Source organism: Hyperolius riggenbachi, chromosome 5, assembly GCF_040937935.1.
Source record: "Hyperolius riggenbachi isolate aHypRig1 chromosome 5, aHypRig1.pri, whole genome shotgun sequence".
Classification (NCBI taxonomy): Eukaryota; Metazoa; Chordata; class Amphibia; order Anura; family Hyperoliidae; genus Hyperolius; species Hyperolius riggenbachi.
In genome coordinates this window covers 68,900,280-68,921,327 of record NC_090650.1, presented here as the reverse complement: position 1 = coordinate 68,921,327, position 21,048 = coordinate 68,900,280, and the positions used below count along the sequence as shown (strand labels likewise).

Here is a 21,048-nt window from a genome sequence, read left to right as displayed (position 1 = left end):
GTCACCTTGCTGGTATGGTTTTCTCCTGTTGAAAAGTACATAAATGTTTAAATATTGCCCCACAGGATCTCCTGTATTGAGAAATAGAGTAGAAGGAGATGATAAATCAGACCAAGTATGCAGAACATCTGTTAGATGAGCCAAAAAGTGCATTTTCAGCATTAGAATCATAACTGAATTGACAACTACAGCCTGAACAGTTTAACTGACTATATGCCATCTCTATCATCAAATGGCACCGCTTTAGCAAACCAAGTGAATGAGGCACTCGCAGGAGCCCTTAGCACTGAGCTTACGTCTTTCCACATAAAGGAACTGCACTTCAGTCAACCTGCTGCCAACAAAATCAGACAAACAGTTGGAACAATCTCTTGCTCACTCACTGATCAGTCTGGTCACATGATTTAAGGGGGCACTATGGCAAAAAATTAAGCTGTTCTAATATCGCCTATTATCCGACGTGTAGAGGAGCGGTATACTTTTCTCCATAGATCTTGTGTTAAAAAAAAAAAAAAGCTTTGAAACACTATTTTCTTCATGACCACTTCACTTAGTAAGACTGTAGGATGGATAACTTCAGTCTCAGTAGTGATAATGTATTAATATAATTAGCCTTGATGTTATAGCTAAAACTAACTGAGATTCTTTGCTTGCAGGTAGTGGTGGAGCTGAGGAAAGCAGACCTTGCCGGTTCCCAAAGTGACCTGGGTAAATGTTACTGTTTATCTGAAACAGTCAACTCAAAGTACAATTGAAGTGAGAAGCATATGGAGGCTTCCATATTCATTTCCATTTAAACAATACAAGTTGCCTGGCAGTCCTGCTGATCTATTTGGCTGCAGTAGTGTCTGAATAACACCAGAAACAAGCATGCAGCTAATTTTGTCAGATCAGACAATAATGTCAGAAACACCTGATATACTGCATGCTTGTTCAGGGGCTGTGGCTAAAAGTATTGGAGGCAGAGGATCAGCAGGCTAGCCGGGTAACTTGCATTGTTTAAAAGGAAATAAATGTGGCAGCCTCCTTATCCCTCTCAATACACTTGTCCTTTACAGTAGTATGAAACTCAGCATGTCTTCCTTGCTCTAAAGCAGGAACCCTTTTGGCTGAGAGAGCCATGAACGCCACATATTTTAAAATGTAATTTTGTGAGAGCCATACAATGAGTTTCAAACTGGGAGAGTAGGGCTCACGTCCATGTTGCCATAGTGATGTGTATACAGTTGATCCGCCGGGCAGCGGAAGTGTCAGACTCATCTTCAGCTTCTCTTGGGCTTCAGCTACATCAGCAATTTCCCTGAAAGCAAGACAGGAGAAATACCGACTAACAGCTTGAACAACTAGCTAGCTAACTTGGGGGTTGATTCACTTTGTAGGACGAGATCCCCACACTTTGGCCCAATAGGCTGCCTGTCAAGTGCCTGCCTGTCCTACAAAGCCACTGGATCTGACAGGGTCCAGAGTGGGACAATTGGAGCAGCCGTTAATTTTGGGGTAGCGCGAGTAAGTTAGTAGTGCATGTTACAGCAGTAGCGTGCCTACTTTGAAAATTTTACTTGTGCTGCCACACTAAGCTGTGCTGCTTGAGCAGTGTAGCTTAGTGAATCAACCCCTACTGATTTGTCTGTGAGCCAGATGTAGCCATCAAAAGAGCCACATCTGTCTCCCGACCCATAAATTCCCTACCCCTGGTCTAAAAGATTCTTTCCAGCAAAAAAAAAATAAAAGTACTACCAGAGAAAACTGATAGGCAAACATAATTCAAACAGTTAAACACAGGACTTTCTTCTTTAGTGGGAAGCTTAGCACTGTTGCCAAACTTAAAGAAGTGATTACAATAGTAGCTGATAAGAAAACAAACAAGATAATATAACCACTGCTAGCAGTGTCTCAGCTGAATACCAGACAAAAGTAGACAGTGCAGATAAACTTTACTTTGGGAACTTGTTCTTTGTAAACAGACAATACTACTTGTGCACAAAAGAAAATATGATAACTGTATGGGTAATAAAAAGTAGAAAAACTTGTCTTTATTTTTATCCCACTTTAAAGGACATCAGATGTAAAATGAGCTTGAAAATAAAACTATACCCTTTAAAGGGGAACTTCAACCTAAACAAACATGTCATTAAGTTACATTAGTTATGTAAATTAAAATAGATAGGTAATATAATCTCTTACCCACTGTAACGATTGTGGAACTTTCTCCATGATCAACGCACAACGCGTGCGCTGATACGGCGGAAATCCTCCACAAGCGTATAATTGCAGGAACCCAGCAAAAGGTGCTACGCACCCGTAGAGGGAAATTCCTGTCGGCAGATGGCGCTGAGGAGTGCAGAGGAACCAATCCTCTGTACCTCCACAAATGCCAGACAGGAATTGTACGAAGCGCAGAACGCAATCGCAAGAGAAGCGATTGCGAATGAGAACGAGCAAAGGGACAGGTTGTATGTGTGTGCGCCAATCTAGTCGCCACCCCGCGACAGCGCACACACAACAGCAGATACGAAACAGAAATGCAACCGCAAGAAAGGCGATTGCCAAAAGTGACACAAGGCAGATCAGAACAGAATACGAGGATAGCAAAGGCACAGCAAATCATACAATGAGGAGATACGGAAAATAACAAACGCTAACTGAACGCGAACACCGCACTCATTCGCAACAGTGCACGCGTTCATGCTCGGTCTCCACATGATAAGCACAATAGAGACAAGCACGCCTAACTAACCATCGACAGACAAACATGTAACAGAGGACGCGAGCGCTTGCTTAACGGTTACCTCACCGAGCCTCCAGCTAGCGTTCGTAGCAGACAAGACAGACACACGAAAACAGGTACAAGCGAGAGATAGGATCCACAGCACTAGCGAAAGTGGCTAGCGCGATCCAGGAAGACAGAACAGAAGGATCCACAGTACTAGCGCAGGATGCTAGTGCGATCCGGGTACAGAGTAGCAGAACAGAAGGATCCACAGCACTAGCGCAGGATGCTAGTGCGATCCAGGGAGACAGAACAGAAGGATCCACAGCACTAGCGCAGGATGCTAGTGCAATCCAGGTACAGAGTAGCAGAACAGAAGGATCCACAGCACTAGCGCAGGATGCTAGTGCGATCCAAGGAGACAGAACAGAAGGATCCACAGCACTAGCGCAGGATGCTAGTGCGATCCAAGGAGACAGAACAGAAGAGATAGCTGGTAGCAACCGCTGCACCAGCTATACTCCAAGAACAGAGATCAGAACGATTTCCTGTCGACCACCGCTGGGACAGGACAATCGCAACAGAACAAACAAAACAGATAAGCAATCCTAACTGCACTAAGGAAACCTGCCTAGTGCAGTTTCCAGGAATTACTCTAAGCTGATCTTCAAACAGAGAGCAAGGCTGACACTCCTCCAGGAGTGTTTCACAGGAAGACTCCTTATGACCAGCCAAGCATTGTGGGAAACACATAGTACTTATAGTACATGCCTCCAATGAATGTGGCCAGGCAATTTGCATGACAACGTATGCAAATTCCTCAGCAAGCACAAGCTGCAAAACTGACAGAAGCTCTCCTTTCCAGAGTCCTGCAGCATGCAAACCCAAACAATGGTCAAAAAGCTGCCTTCCTGCACAGGCAGCTGAGCAAATCATTACAGTACCCCCCCTCCAGGGTCGAATTCCAGACGACCCTCAAAACTGCTATTAGCAAAAGACTCCAACCGAAGACTCATGAAGGTCGGGACAGCCCGACAAGGTCCAATTCCAGAGTCAGTCCACCCGAAACCGACCTCATCGGAAACAGAAGCCACCGAAACATGCCCATCAGCACTACAAGTCTCAGCGTTACACCCATCAGGACTGTGGATACCAGAGAAGAAGCCACCGACACCCTCCAGACAATACCCACCACCTTCCAAGGAGCGCCAGAAAATACCAAATCTGCCACAAAACCTGTTTGAAGTGTCTCTTTCAAAACAAAAGCCGCTGTTGATCGTATTCAAGGTACCAAGTAAAACTTCTCTCGGAATCTCCCAGAACGCCTTAAAGCTCCGCAGAGATTCCAAGAAGCCAGAACGCTCACCAGGCTTACATGGAGAGCTACCAAGCACCCCCATGGAACCTATGACAGTTCCAGATTCAGAATTAGCAGGACACCCATCAAGATCAGGACCTTCAGGGACCACTTCTGGGCATGCAAGCAGGCAGGCTAAATCAGAACATGTCTCCACCGAGGAAGCATCTGAGTACGCTGGTAACCGAGGCACACTTGGGCTTTCTGGGTCACAGAGCACACTGAGGTACACCAGCACAGGAGAAACCTCAGGACATGTCGGGGAACTGCCAACCTCAGAGTCCGGCACGACCAGACCAAAACCAGGACCGGGCAGAAAATCATCACGAGTAGAGGTCACAGGTACTGGTATTTCAAAAGAAGACTCGGTCTCAGGCTTAGAGATCTCAATGACTGTAATGGTATCTGACAGAAATTCATCATTGACTACCCATGACTGAAGCTCCACCAGAGCTGAAAAGGTACTCAGCAAGGCAGCAATGCCTACGGAAGAGGGCAACACCTCAGAAGGACTTGGGGGGCAGGAGACATCTCCTACAAGTTCTGCACCCTTTGGGAGGGACTCGGAGACCTCCAGAACATCAAGCAAGACCTCAGGAACATCATTTTCCAGGTTTTCTAAGAAGGATTCTGAACTATCCATGTTACAGGGCTGAACATTAAATACCTCCTGCATGCAGGGCAGATGTCCCAGGAATGGTTCCACCATAACCCGAGACTGAACTTCATCATAATTAGCGGGATGTACAGGAATATTTACTGGAACACACACTCACTCCCTAACTTCATTTTCACTGTACCCAGAATTCTGTGTGGCAGTCAAACTAGCTTGTAGCTCCAAAACTGCAGAAAAACAGGTGAGTATAGTGGCAATACCTAGACAAGCCTCTAGGGACACTGCAGGGGATTCTAAGCAAGGCCACATTGACTCATCCAGAGTACAGGGTGCAGAATCACCACTTCCCTCAAAGCAAGAAAGGGACTCACAAACGTCAGTGTGAAAGGAAAACATGTTTTCATTCATGGTACAGGGCAGGTTCAGAGAAAGCGTCTCTGAACAAGGCAAAGAAGGTTCAGCATCAGATTCGCAAAACCGAAGCGCTGTCTCACTCTTAGATTCGGCTAACAATGTCGAATCCGAGGAATCAGAGCGCAAAACCTGCGAATCAAAAATAACTTTAGGTTGTGAAACTGACGCTTCCATAACGCAAACCTCCGCGATCTGCGGAACAGACTGCAAAGTGTTCAGGACAGAAACACTGGAGCAACTGTCACCAGGCAACGGGCCCTTACAGGTGTGAACAGGGTGAGACAGAGACTCATCTGCAGAAGAAATAGCGACATCAACAGGATAAACTTTATTAGGTATATTAATTTTACTTTTGATGCTGCATAGTCGAGAAATTTTCCCCATAGCAGGGTCACAGACGGAAGATCTCAAAGATCTGTTTCCAAATGAAAAAGGATCCCACACATCCTTGAGGAAACCGGCAGACTCATGCCGATCACAATCTGCAGGAACATCCGAGAAACAGGCATCAGATCGCACAGATTCAAACTGCACACTGTCAGGAGCGAATCCTTCAGTATTCGCACAGGAATCAACCACAGCGGCACACTCATTCATTTCAGATTGCACAAAGTCAAGACTCACATGCTTTACCCCAGAAAGGCAGGAACAATCATCCGAGAACGCTGTCTTTTTATTGGAATCAATCGGTTGGTGTGTGTGCAACTCATCCAAAATGGTTTGCCATACATAGATCACCAAATCCACATCATCCTTGTCACATTCATCGGAATCAATCAGAAGGTACATAGAATCGAGACAAGCATTCAAGACATCTTCGCTTTTTGCGATGTAAAAATCGCAAAAGGCTTTCCAATCAAAATCAAATTCCTCCAGCAATGCCCCAACATCCCAGGAAGCAAATGGGGGTTCAAACAGGCCAGTATCCAGAAAATCTCCATATGGGTGGAGATCAGGAACAAGAACAGATTTTTTAACTGCTGTAATATAGTGTGCGATCCTACCTATAATAGGATCCACATAAGCTTTGGATTGGGGCAACGAAACCTGAGACTGAGAAGTCTCTCTGAAATCATCACATTCAAGTGCTTTCCCTACTTCAGAGTTTACAGAACTAATTTCTTTATTTGTAGTTGCTATGGGCAATGGATTTTTCCGCTGGGAAGTCTTCCTAGATCTTTTACGTTTAGACTTAGCAGCTCCGGATGGCTGCTTTTTGGATGAAAGAGTAGATGGAACAGCTGATTGAGCTGCTGACAACAACTCATTAAGGGGGTATGGTAATTGAGTTAATCTCAGCCAATTGTGAATTAAAAAGGCCAAGAATTCCAGGGGTCTTTGACTCAGGGTGGTATGATCTAACACATCATAAGCCCACATTGACATTTCGCCCCCCAACAGAATGTAGACCATTTGGGGGCCCCGGGTAGACACTGGGGTGCATTGGAATTCAGGGTTCACTAAAAGTTTAGTGCACTCAGACAAAAACTCGTCGAGCCATATTCGACAAAATCGTACAAATCGGAAATTCCCTCTACACTGGAAATTTTGGTTGGGCTGGTCATACTGTAACGATTGTGGAACTTTCTCCGTGATCAGCGCACAACGCGTGCGCTGATACGGCGAAAAATCCTCCACAAGCGTATAATTGCAGGAACCCAGCAAAAGGTGCTACGCACCCGTAGAGGGAAATTCCTGTCGGCAGATGGCGCTGAGGAGTGCAGAGGAACCAATCCTCTGTACCTCCACAAATGCCAGACAGGAATTGTACGACGCGCAGAACGTAATCACAAGAGAAGCGATTGCGAATGAGAACGAGCAAAGGGACAGGTTGTATGTGTGTGCGCCAATCTAGTCGCCACCCCACGACAGCGCGCACACAGCGCAGCAGATACGAAACAGAAACGCAACCGCAAGAAAGGCGATTGCCAAAAGTGACACAAGGCAGATCAGAACAGAATATGAGGATAGCAAAGGCACAGCAAATCATACAATGAGGAGATACAGAAAATAACAAACGCTAACTGAACGCGAACACCGCACTCATTCGCAACAGTGCACGCGTTCATGCGCGGTCTCCACGTGATAAGCACAATAGAGACAAGCACGCCTAACTAACCATCGACAGACAAACATGTAACAGAGGACGCGAGCGCTTATTTAACGGTTACCTCAGCGAGCCTCCAGCAAGCGTTCGTAGCAGACAAGACAGACACACGAAAACAGGGACAAGCGAGAGATAGGATCCACAGCACTAGCGAAAGTGGCTAGCGCGATCCAGGAAGACAGAACAGAAGGATCCACAGTACTAGCGCAGGATGCTAGTGCGATCCGGGTACAGAGTAGCAGAACAGAAGGATCCACAGCACTAGCGCAGGATGCTAGTGCGATCCAGGGAGACAGAACAGAAGGATCCACAGCACTAGCGCAGGATGCTAGTGCGATCCAAGGAGACAGAACAGAAGAGATAGCTGGTAGCAACCGCTGCACCAGCTATACTCCAAGAACAGAGATCAGAACGATTTCCTGTCGACCGCCGCTGGGACAGGACAATCGCAACAGAACAAACAAAACAGATAAGCAATCCTAATTGCACTAAGGAAACCTGCCTAGTGCAGTTTCCAGGAATTACTCTAAGCTGATCTTCAAACAGAGAGCAAGGCTGACACTCCTCCAGGAGTGTTTCACAGGAAGACTCCTTATGACCAGCCAAGCATTGTGGGAAACACATAGTACTTATAGTACACGCCTCCAATGAATGTGGCCAGGCAATTTGCATGACAACGTATGCAAATTCCTCAGCAAGCACAAGCTGCAAAACTGACAGAAGCTCTCCTTTCCAGAGTCCTGCAGCATGCAAACCCAAACAATGGTCAAAAAGCTGCCTGCCTGCACAGGCAGCTGAGCAAATCATTACACCCACCCTCTTTTAAAAGAACAGGCAAATGTTTGTGATTTCATGGGGGGGCAGCCATCTTTTTGGTTGAAAGGAGGTGACAGGGAGCATGAGACACAGTTCCAACTGTCCTGTGTGCTGATCACCCCTGTCCGCTGGGAGCACTAGGCTTCAAATCTCAAATTAAAAATCTAAAAAAACAAATTTGCGCCAAAACAGCAGAAGGAGAACAAAAATATCAGAAATCCCATCATGCTTTGCATAGCATTAGGGGAAAAATGCCCGGGCAGTTTTCTTTTTTGCAGCTAAAAATAAGGCTTGGGTAAGAAAAACAAAGTTCTGATGCCGTGAAACTGTTAAAGAAACACCAAGCCTTTTCAGTGCTGCTGAGTAGATTTTTAGTCTGGAGGTTCACTTTAAAATAGGTATGACATGCTGATGTGCCTAACTGTGTGATGTTTACTAAATACTGCCTCTGCCCTGCTTACAAATAAATGTATTTGAATCATTCTGTGCCAAAAATGACATATTCTGGATGAAACCAAGTGAAAAGGGATCATAAAGTACATGTAAAGTATACTTATTTTGTTGAGACATATGTCATACCATTTTGCTTGGTATTGCCTCAGCCAATAGAATGTCCAGGCCATCAACTTTGATTTCAGCAGTGTGGCTATCCCCACTTGCCTGTACCAGCTGCCCTTGCATCAGTGGGGTACTTTGAGAGGGTTTTCTCAGAGATGGGAGTGATGAAGGCTGAGCCTTGGACATTAGAAAGGCTAGAACAAGTGGACACATAGCTAGGTAAATATCAAGTGAACTGCTATAAAAATGGAACTCCATACAGTCCTATTTACTTGCTGTAAACCAGAATCCTTCAATTGTCATTCTTTGGCATGGAATCCTTTAAATAAATGTATTTGCAAACAAATAAGGTAGGGAGACACTGAGAGCCCAAAATAGTGTAGTATGCACTGGATTTATGAGGAATGAAACAGTAAGTATATGGTTATACTCACAAATCTGGGTTACCGTCCAGGTAACCACTATATAGGCAGGTGGGGAGTATTAGACCTGTCCCCACTCAGGATTAAGAAGTCGCTCTCTGTAGTTCAGAAAAAAGGGGCCAATTCCCCTCCACCAGGGGTGGACTCAATAATTGTACAATAGTACAGAGGCACCAGTAGTGTGAAATTTGATAAAAGGTTTAAAAAAATAGGGAGGTTAGCGGTGGACTTACCTCCCCAATGTAGACACAAGATACTGTTCTGTTGATCTTTTCAACATACAATTTATTTATATACTCCAAATAGGCGCACCGTGTTTCGTGGGCAGATCTCTCTTCATCAGGTTATAATGAGGAGTACAATAACTCAAGTGTTCCGGTAATCACAGAGGTGCTAAGCTGATTACCAGAACACTTGAGTTATTATACTCCTCATTATAGCCTGATGAAGTGGGATCTGCCCAGGAAACGCGTTGCACCTTTTTGGAGTATATAAATAAATTGTATGTTGAAAAGATCAACAGTATCTTGTGTGTACATTGGGGAGGTAAGTCCACCGCTAACCTCCCTATTTTTTAAACCTTTTATCAAATTTTACACTACTGGCGCCTCTGTACTATTGTACAATATTTGAAAAAAAAAAAGTCAGTATTTACAAATAACAAAGCTTTATTCATGTCAATATATTGGCTATTCACAATATTCTCAAGTTGTGGAGTAGGCCTCATTGGTGATACTTGATAACACTGAGTTATTATAGACTATTATTACAATTATTAAAGTGAACCAGAGACAAAGCACCCTCATGTAGTTTACCATATATATCAGTGGGAACATTAGAGAAAACACCTACCCTGCTCTCTGTTTCATTATTTACTGTTCAGATTGCTTCTAATCAGCCCAGATAAAATCCCCGACTGAGTATTCAGTCTGGCTTTGCTATAATGACTCAGCTATAATGATTCCTGAGCAGAGCCACAAGGGGGCAGGCTTGGGCTTGAAAAGACAGCACAGAAGACATACTCAGCTATACAAATTCCTGAGCAAAGCCAGACTGAATGCTCAGTCGGGGATTTTATCAGGGCTGATTAGCAGCAAGCTGAACAGTAAATAATGAAACAGAGAGCAGAGTAGGTGTTTTCTCTAATGTTTCCACTGATATATATGGTAAAATACATTAGTGTGCTTCGTCTCTGGTTCACTTTAAAGACTAAAACCCACCCACTCTCAGCCCATCTTAAAGCGGACCTGAAGAATATTTAAAAAACAACAACTTTCGTTTACCTGGGGCTCCTGCCAGCCCCCTGCAGCCGCCCTGTGCCCGCGATGTTGCCAAACGATCCTTTGGTCTCCTGCCGTGGCTCACTTTCATTCTCGACAACTTGCAAGTCAACGTCCACTGCACCTGTGCGGCCCTGGCCATGCATGTCCTCGTACACGCCCCCATCGCTGTGAGCATCCTGCGCAGGTGCAGTATTAATAAATCTCTGCGCCCCCCCCCAGGAGCATGTGCACGGCCAGGGCCAAGCAGGCGCAATAAACAGCAACTGAGAAAAGTGAAAGTCAACCGCGGCGGGGGTGCGGAGGATCGTTTGGTAACGGCAGGGCACAGGACGGCTGCAGGGGACTGGCAGAAGCCCCAGGTAAGTGAAACTCTTTTTTTATTTATATATTTTTCAGGTTTACTTTAATTTTAATGCTGGTTTTCTTCAGGGTAAAGCAATATCAATAAGGAAACCTATTTTTTGTAATTATTTTGCTAAAGCATTATTGCCATTTTGCTTTGGTTCCTAAAGTGTAAATATTTTCCAGGTTTAATTCCATGTGGAAAAGTGAAACTAATACACAGTTCTTCTGTAGACCTCCATGAAAAGTAAGTGTGTGTGTGTCTTCTTACCCACTATGAGTTCAGTGTTTTTCTTTTCAGAATAAAGGAGGGCCCACGTTTCCGTGCCTTGCCAACACTTCTCATACTTTTCTATGTACGTAGCAGTAGTCACAGAAATCGCTGCTAGGAGAAGTATGGTGTTTTTCAGTGCTGTATGATCATGGAGTAAGATATTGACTACACTCCCCTCTGCTCCTCCCCTCTAATCTAATACAAATCTTATAGCAATACTAAAGCATCCTGAAAAAAACACATACTTATGGAAGGGAAGGCTCTGAATCTCATGGAGCCTTCCCGGTCCTCTCTCGGTGTCTTCATTCCAGCGTCGTCACCCCATTTAAATTTGCTACCTCCAGGAGCCTTTGGAAGGTTTCTGAAGCACTCGTATCCAAGGCACGAGTGCTTTCCAAGCCTTCCGGGGTTCCTCGGAAGACTTATTCAACCAGTTGGTCAAATAACTTCAATGGGGGTGACAGTGCTGGAAAGAGAACAACAGGAGAGGACCATAGGTAAGTATCTGACTTTTTTTTATATATACCGTATATACTTGAGTATAAGCTGACCCGAGTTTAAGCCGACCACCCAACTTTTACCTTAAAAATCTGGAAAATATTACTGACTTGAGTATAAGCCAGGGGTAGGAAACGTAGTGTGTGCCCTCAGCCAGAGCGGAAGCAGTATTAGTATGGTAAATGCACAACAAAGTCACTAAACGCAGAACAAAGTTATTAAACGCAAAACAGTGTCATTAAATGCAGAAAAATGGCATTAAACGCAGAACAATGAGGAAATCTTCAAAGAAGGGGGAGAACAACTTGCTGACCCGCTCCCTATCAGTGCACCAGCCACTCCAATATAGATAATTCAGCTGATCTGCGATGACTGTGTCCATAGACTGCCCAACCCGCCCCCCACGTGCAGAGCCCTGTTGGCCCTGTCTTGTTAGATTACATGGCCATGTGTCACACTATCCTCCCCCCCTTTCTGTAGCAGAATGTGCATTCCTTTGTACATTTCTGTGCCCGTCCATCGCCCCAGCATATGCATAGCTCTGTGTCCGTCTGCCCCCAGGCATACCTGTAGTCTCTTCGTTATGATCCCTGTGGTTGTGTACATGAAAGGCACCACTAGAGGGCATCATAACGAAGAGACTGCCACTGACTGGCTACGGAGGAGACAGCGGCGCGGAACGTGATTTAAGAACCACGTAAAGCTCTGCATTTGCCGGGGGGACAGACTTGCGGTGGGACAAATCTTTGCATATCCCGGCGGGACGGTTGTTCGTAGAAGCCTGCAAACGCCAGGGGACAGATGTCACAGAAACCTGCGGGGGGAGGGACAGATGGACACAGAGCTCTGTATACAGGTATGCCGGGGGGCAGACGGACACAAAGCTATGCATATGCTGGGGCGATGGACGGGCACAGAAATGTACAACATTCTGCATACATTCTGCTTCAGAGCGGGTGGGGGGAGGTTGGGCGGACAGTGGCTGATGGACTGACAGGGACCCATCTAGCAGCTGGCTCGAGTATAAGCAGAGACCCCCACTTATGAGACACTTTTTTGATCTCAAAAATTCGGCTTATACTTGAGTATATACACTTCAGTTACTCTACAGCCCACCTAAACTCAAAGTTGAGCAAGCCATATTCTAATGATGATCAGGATGAAACTGAACATATAAACTGCATACAGCAAAGTGATGGACAGCACACATTTTTCAGGGATGAATCAAGCTTGTCAGTACAGTGCAGCCTGTTTCCTATCTCCTGGATTCAGCACTTCTGAGGGTCAGTCAGGAGTGGCCATGTGAAAGTAGGAGGAACAATAGATAATTACATTTTCTATTACTCCTACGCTACAGTCAAAGTAATATCTGCGTTTTATCATTATTTTTTAGTATTTATATTTTGCTGATATCTTCTGCTGTGCTGTGCAGAATATGTTGTCTTGTCACTTAACTGTCCCTCACAGGGTCTCACAATCTAATCCCTACCATAGTCACATGTTTATATGGTGTGGTGTATGTATCGTGGCTAAATTAGGGGGAAGCCAAATAACTTATCTGTATGTTTTTGGGATGTGGGAGAAAACCCAGTGACATGGGGAGAGCATACAAACTTCCTGCGGATAGTGGCCCCTTGGCTGGGATTCGAATCGGGGACCCAGCACTGCAAGGCAAGTGTGCAATCTACTATGTCACCGTGCTGCCCAACAAGTCCATAGTGAGTAATTTGAAGTATAGTAGATATGCAAATATAGTCTCTACTTTATTTTTTGCATTGTATTGTTTAATACGCTTTGTTTCTTTTGCGTGTCACACAATCTAAGATTTTCTTTCTTCTATTGTCATTTGTAGATTTTTCCACAAAGATATCCTCACTCTGGGAACCCCTGAAACATTGAATATTAAGTTCCTTCCACAGGACTCCAATCACTTCATCATTGGAACAGATCTTGTAAGCACATGTTTTATTTCACCAATCATAATGAACCACTGATGACTGGCATGTGACATTACATTCTAGTGTTTATGATTTGAGTTTGCAGGTATGGTTTAGAAGGCAGGTGTTATCCTCCCTGGTGGTATGATTATTTCTGGATTTTAGCATCTAAAAGCGATTCCTTTTTTTTGTTTTTGCACGCTTTTAAACCCTAAACGCAGAAAAGAATTATACCACAGTGAGATCTGCGGCAGCCCTTGCACTTACCTCCCTGGGATCCAGCGCTATAATTCTCCCTCTGACCTCCGGGTGGCGCTGTACCCCTATAGTGAGATTTCCGTCTGCCGTCATGACGACAAATAGTGATCACACCCAAAAGAATTCAGAGCCTCTGAGAACAGGAAGGAGAATGGCTGCCAGCGTCTTGATCCGGGGGGAGGTGAGTTGAAACGCTGCGCACTCTGCACTGTGTCCCTTTACCTCCCGGCGGCTACGCCGAGTCCAGCTCTGCATTACCTCTCCTGGCTTATTTTTTCCACCCCGAGCCTGACTCGGGGTTACCGCTAATGAGGTTAAACTGCCGTCATCACCACCAGTTTTATTTCTGGAGTAGGGTATGCAATAGATCGGAGTAGTGCATTATTTTTTTTTTTTATCTGAAATTAATTATTCCATGATTACTTTCCTCAACAGGGCATTGTAAGTCATGGAACAAGGTATGGAGTAGTAGAGCCACCTATTCAATATACATCACTGAACAGCAAGTTGAGACCATCAAAAGTCACAGCAACTGACTTCTCACCGTTTGGCGTCCCAGCATTTTTGGTAATATTTTAATTTTAAATAATATTGCAGGAATAAAAGTAAAAATGAGTCTCTTTTAAAGTGTAAGTGAACTCAAGGACATTTTACTACAAAATATAAGGGTGCATTCCTATTGCAATGACAAATGGCAAACTGACTGTATGAATCGGGGTTATGTGCTAAAGGACAAATGGTAGGACAAGCTGTGAGGTACTGTATGTCCTCAGCTATCAGTTGATTTCATGTACAAAGGTGGCCACTAACTGTCCAATTTCTAGCGAAAAATCGTTCGAGCGATCAGAACTTCTGATCGGATGAAAAATCGTTCACTACACCATCAACTAACCAATCATTGCTTCCTGTCTATCACGACCACCAAGAAAATCCAAATTTTCGTTCGACGAAAATTAATTCGGGCGACATTGTTTTCACTCGTTCATAATCGATTGTGTCCACCAATGGAGATTATTTACAACCAATCCGATCAGAATTTCTGATCGCTCAAACGATTTTTCGCTAAAAAAATTGGACCGTTAGTGGCCAGCTTTAGTCAGCTCCAATACTTGCCCCTCTTAAGCTGGAATAAACACTCCTGGTCCCCAACAACTCCTGGTCCCCAAGTGCAACAATTATCCACCCACTCCACCTCCACCACCTTAGTAAGCAGTGTGGCCAGTATCTGTGCCCCCCACACACCTTAGTAAGGAGTGTGGCCGGTATCTGTCCCTCTCACACACACCTTAGTAAGCAGTGTGGCCAGTATCTGTCCCCCCCACACACACCTTAGTAAGCAGTGTGGCCAGTATCTGTCCCCCTCACACACACCTTAGTAAGCAGTGTGGCCAGTATCTGTCCCCCCCCCACACACCTTAGTAAGCAGTGTGGCCAGTATCTGTCCCCCCCACACACACCTTAGTAAGCAGCGTGGCCAGTATCTGTCCCCCCACATACACCTCAGTAAGCAGTGTGGCCAGTATCTGTCCCCCTCACACACACCTTAGTAAGCAGCGTGGCCAGTATCTGTCCCCCCACATACACCTCAGTAAGCAGTGTGGCCAGTATCTGTCCCCCTCACACACACCTTAGTAAGCAGTGTGGCCAGTATCTGTCCCCCACACACACACCTTAGTAAGCAGTGTGGCCAGTATCTGTCCCCCCACACACCTTAGTAAGCAGTGTGGCCAGTATCTGTCCCCCCACACACCTTAGTAAGCAGTGTGGCCGGTATCTGTCTCCCCCCCCATACACACCTTAGTAAGCAGTGTGGCCGGTATCTGTCCCCCCCCACACACCTTAGTAAGCAGTGTGGCCGGTATCTGTCCCCCCCCCCCATACACACCTTAGTAAGCAGTGTGGCCAGTATCTGTCCCCCCCACACACACCTTAGTAAGCAGTGTGGCCGGTATCTGTCCCCCCCCACACACACCTTAGTAAGCAGTGTGGCCAGTATCTGTCCCCCCCCCACACACCTTAGTAAGCAGTGTGGCCGGTATCTGTCCCCCCCCACACACACCTTAGTAAGCAGTGTGGCCAGTATCTGTTCCCCCCACACACACCTTAGTAAGCAGTGTGGCCGGTATCGGTCCCCCCCACACACACCTTAGTAAGCAGTGTGGCCGGTATCGGTCCCCCCCACACACACCTTAGTAAGCAGTGTGGCCGGTATCTGTCCCCCCACACACACCTTAGTAAGCAGTGTGGCCAGTATCTGTCCCCCCCACACACACCTTAGTAAGCAGTGTGGCCGGTATCTGTCCCCCCCCCCCACACCTTAGTAAGCAGTATGGCCGGTATCTGTCCCCCCCCCCATACACACCTTAGTAAGCAGTGTGGACGGTATCTGTCCCACCACACACACCCTAGTAAGCAGTGTGGACGGTATCTGTCCCCCCCACACACCTTAGTAAGCAGTGTGGCCAGTATCTGTCCCCCCCACACACACCTTAGTAAGCAGTGTGGCCAGTATCTGTCCCCCCCACACACACCTTAGTAAGCAGTGTGGCCAGTATCTGTCCCCCTCACACACACCTTAGTAAGCAGTGTGGCCAGTATCTGTCCCCCCCACACACACCTTAGTAAGCAGTGTGGCCAGTATCTGTCCTCCCCACACACACCTTAGTAAGCAGTGTGGCCACTATCTGTCCCCCCCCCCCCCCCCCCACACACACACACACCTTAGTAAGCAGTATGGTCAGTATCTTTCCCCCCTCACACACCTTAGTAAGCAGTGTGGACGGTATCTGTCCCACCCCACACACCTTAGTAAGCAGTGTGGCCACTATCTGTCCCCCACACACACTTTAGTAAGCAGTGGGACCAGTATATGTCCCCCCCCCCACACAGACACACACACACCTTAGTAAGCAGTATGGTCAGTATCTTTCCCCCCTCACACACCTTAGTAAGCAGTGTGGACGGTATCTGTCCCACCCCACACACCTTAGTAAGCAGTGTGGCCAGTTTCTGCCCCCCCCCCCCCTCACACACACCTTAGTAAGCAGTGTGGCCAGTATCTGTTCCCCCTCACACACCTTAGTAAGCAGTGTGGCCACTATCTGTCCCCCACACACACTTTAGTAAGCAGTGGGACCAGTATATGTCCCCCCCCCCACACAGACACACACACACCTTAGTAAGCAGTATGGTCAGTATCTTTCCCCCCTCACACACCTTAGTAAGCAGTGTGGCCGGTATCTGTCCCCCCTCCTTAGAAATTAGTGCGTCCAGTATCTGCAACCTCCTTCGAATAAGTGTTGTCATTACATATTTTAGCTAAGGGGGTCCACCTCTCTCCCCCCTTTCAATTATGCAGAGCAGCTGTAGTGTTACACATATATGTAATCCACCAGTTGTCTCATCAATGTGGCTGGCCAGCTTGCAACAGCATCCCTCCAGCTCCTGATGCATGTCACATGACTTTGGGAGCCTATGGAGCGACACTAATGCACACTGATTGCTGGCAGGGAATAGGAGGGGAGGACCTGATACTTAATAAAGTATATATGCTCCCTGCATCCTCACATGGGGAAAGAGAGGCCTTAAGCCAGAAATATAGGATTGACTCGTCCATAAGACAACCCCTATAGTTTCCTTTAGCAAGTTAGACCTAAATTTGTTGATTTATAGTTCAGGTTATACGGTACATAATTCCAAGAAAATTCATATTTATTAAACTACTTTTGTTCAGGGCAGTTTCTAGGATAAATTTCACCCAGGGCAAGGGTGGAAGAATTGCGCCCCCCACCCCCGTGGACTTGCGAACCCTTACTCTTTAGGGACAGTCACACAGCCACAGGTCACAAGTAGATCTGCCTACTTACTAGTGACCAAATGCTCATCCAGGAGGAAGCAGGGACCAGGAAGATACACAGGCAAAGAGAGCCCGGAAAGCCGACTCCTCCATGGGTGCCGTGCACTGACAGCCTGCAGTACCGCTACAGGACATCAGGTGTCATCACGCGGTGGTGACGTGATAATGACGATGTCGGAGGCAGGCAGCCCAGGAGGTGTCAAGGAAGGTGATCGCGCTGGTAATCTTTCTTCTTTCATTTGGCTGCACCACGCATCACCAGCTCCCTAGCCGTTATGTCCTTTTTCCTGCGCCCCCCTTCTTCTACTTGCCATTCTGCACGCAGGGCGGTCACCCTGTCCTCACTGCCCAAGAAACAGCCCTGCTTTTGTTTTCTTCTTTGCTCCATGGCGTTAGTTCAGCTTTAAGGGCCTGGACACACTGATGCATTGCGTTGCTGATTGTATACTGTAGGTGTGCGATACGCAAGTACATCAGACAGTGGAGAGACTGCACTGTGTGATGGGCACACTAATGCTCTGCGTAGCTGTCACATGGCACTGCTGTACACATTTTAAGTGCAACACAGAGCTGTTTGTATAACGCACAGCCACCTACATCTGCAATGCAAAACATCAAGCTCTAAGCCTGCACAAACTGTAGTCTGCTCGTTAACAAAGTGGTAATAAAAGGACTTTTTTTCTACATCTACAGTAGAATCTATTTATAGTAAAATCCGATATAGTAAACCTCTGGCTATAGTAAACTGTTCCCAGGTCTACATACAGTAAATATATAATGTATGATGAATTCTATTATAGTAAACTTCTGATATAGTACTACTTGGCTAGATCCCTTGAAGTTTACTATAAACCATACATGTCAAACTCCGGCCCATGGGCCATATATGGCAGTCATAACTATCAGATTTGGCTCTCCGGTGGTTTTTCCACTTTTGATTATGTTTGGCCCACGCTAGACCTCCAAGGAAACTATATTGGATGGAAGCCCTATATCACTAGGCAAGCCATATGGGGAGGAGGAAAGCACTAGCTACCTGGAAACTGTAAAGGAGAAGGAATGGGGCCACTAAACACCAAGAAACTGTATAAGGAAAGGAGGAGGCCACTAGACACCAGGGAACTGTATAGGGGAAGGAGGGGGCCACTAGACACCAGGAAACTGTATAGGGGAAGGGGGGCCACTAGCACCAGGAAATTGTATAGGGGAAAGAGGGGGCCACTAGACCACCAGGAAACTGTATAGGGGAAGGAGGGGGCCATTAGACACCAGGAAACTGTATTGGGGAAGGAGGGGGGGTACTAGACACTAGGAAACTGTATAGGGGAAGGGGGGGGGGCACTAGACACCAGGAAATTGTATAGGGGAAGGAGGGGGGGTACTAGACACTAGGAAACTCTATAGGGGATGGAGGGGGCCACTAGACACCAGGAAACTGTAAAGGGGAGAAAGGACCACTAGACACCAGGAAACTGTAAAGGGGAGAAAGGACCACTAGCCACCAGGAAACTGTATAGGGGAAGGAGGGGGCCATTAGACACCAGGAAACTGTATAGGGGAAGGAGGTTGCCACTAGACACCAGGAAACTGTATAGGGGAGGAAGTACCACTAAACTTCAGAAAACTGTATGGGGGGGGGGGGTTATTAGACACCAGGGAACTTTATAAGGGAGGGAGGTGGCCACTAGACATTGACATTGAGGTAGGCCCGCGACTTGGTCCCAGAGCTCAATTTCGGCCCACTTTGTAATTGAGTTTGGCACCCCTGCTATAAAGGGATTCCACTGTATTGTCTTGCGCGGTGATCAGTATATGTTCTATCCATGTATGTCCCAACTTAGAGAAGGGAAAGTACACATAATATTTGGGGGGAAGTGATGTTTGCTTTCTAAGTTATTGTTTTTATTTCATCTTATCTTTTTATATTGTTTAGATATGACTGTATTAGCACAGTGACAGTCCATCCATCCGCTGTATTGTATAGTAAATGTTACTTTTTGTTGTGCATTCAGGCAGGATGCTCAGACGGCTCTATACGATTGCACAGCATAAGTGCTGAGTATCCGGTGATGCAGTGGAATGACACCACCAGTGGACAAGCTATTACTGCGCTGCAATGGTCACTGACCAGACCCACCATGTTCTTTGTCCTGGATGCTGCATCATCCATCTATGTATGGGATTTATTACAGAATGACCTACAGCCAGTAGCCCAAGAATCCATAACATCTGACCTGTAAGTACATACGAAAAATAAACTGTAACTGCTTAACTATATTTACTGTATATACCTAAAGATAAGCCGCCATGTGGATAAGCGCCCTTGACCTAAAAAATAGGCAGAATGCTGTGACATGCTGATAAGCCAACCCGCAAATGGCCTCAATTCACTAAGCAGTTTAGACTAGTCTACTGATGGTTTGGTCAGTTGTGTCACCCTAGCTCCACACATTGGAGCATGCCGGTGAAAGCATAGCTACCTCTCCCTGCTCCGGCTTGCATCTCCCTCGCAACTTCTAAACTGTCAGCTAGAGCTCTAGGATCCCTGTCATGTGATTTTGGGTCGAGGACAGTCCTATTTTCTGAAGCACTTATACATCCAAGGAACAGTGAGAGACAGGTTGAGATACAGTTTTACTGCAGGAAAGTTCAATGGATTATTAGCCCTGCTCTGTTCAATAGTTTAAAATACAGAGTGTGGTTTGAAAACTGCAAATATGACAGAATGATGCAATGTTGTATAAAAAAAGCTATGCAACTGAAAATAAAAATATTTTCGCTTCAGGTTTTCTATAAGAGAGACTGAAGCCTTTCAAAATATCTCTTTTTATGCTGCAGGCTTCTTCATCAAAATAACCCAAGCTGATTCGCTGCGGGGACGCAGCAGAACGAGGGCTTTATACCCCCCAAATCCCGGGGGCAAAATTCCACGACTTTCCAGGTGGTGGATTTTGCTGCCCGGGGAAAGCAGAGCTTTGCGCTGTAGCTCTGCCTCCAGTACAGTCAATCTGCGCTGATCTCCGCCTCTCCCCGCCACTCTCTGTGAAAGAAGACTGGGAGGGACAGGGAGAGGCGGCAATCAGCGCAGATTGACACGAATAGAGGTAGAGCTACTGCCCAAAGCTCTTCCTGTACCCGGAAGGAGCCCCAAATCTCCCTCTGGCTATTTCAGAGGGATTAAGACCTTGTTCTGCTACGTCTCTGCAGTGAATCAGCTTGAGTTATAATAGGGAAGAAGCCTGCAGCATAAAAAGAGGTATTTTGAAAGGCTTTAGACTCTTTTTAAGTTAAAGAAAACCTGTAACTAAAAAAAGTTCCCCAGGGGGGTACTCACCTCGATTGGGGGAATGCTCTGGATCCTATCAAGGCTTCCCCCATCCTCCTGTGTCCCACGGTGGTCTCGCTGTGCCCCTCCGAATAGCAGGGATGTAAATATTTACTATCCAGGCTCCAGCACAGGCGCAGTATCGGCTCTTCGCTCGGAGATAGGCGGAAATAGCTGATCGCTGTCGGTTCGCTCAACTGCGCAGGTGCAAGTCTCCTGCGCCTGTGTAGTAGAGCGGACCCGACAGAGGTCGGCTATTTCCGCCTATCTCCGTG

The 21,048-nt window shown here is 46.3% G+C and overlaps 1 protein-coding gene across 2 annotated transcripts in view; it reads left to right on the top strand.

Annotated features, from left to right (window-relative positions):
• DYNC2I1 (dynein 2 intermediate chain 1) overlaps positions 1–21,048 on the top strand; it is a 119,124-nt gene that overhangs the window by 91,333 nt on the left and 6,743 nt on the right. For both annotated transcript variants that reach the window (XM_068235842.1, XM_068235841.1), the window contains exons 17-21: positions 657–708; positions 10,812–10,872; positions 13,250–13,349; positions 14,028–14,159; positions 19,461–19,684. In XM_068235842.1, coding sequence (XP_068091943.1) covers positions 657–708; positions 10,812–10,872; positions 13,250–13,349; positions 14,028–14,159; positions 19,461–19,684 — 569 coding nt within the window. The remainder of the gene's footprint in view (positions 1–656; positions 709–10,811; positions 10,873–13,249; positions 13,350–14,027; positions 14,160–19,460; positions 19,685–21,048) is intronic.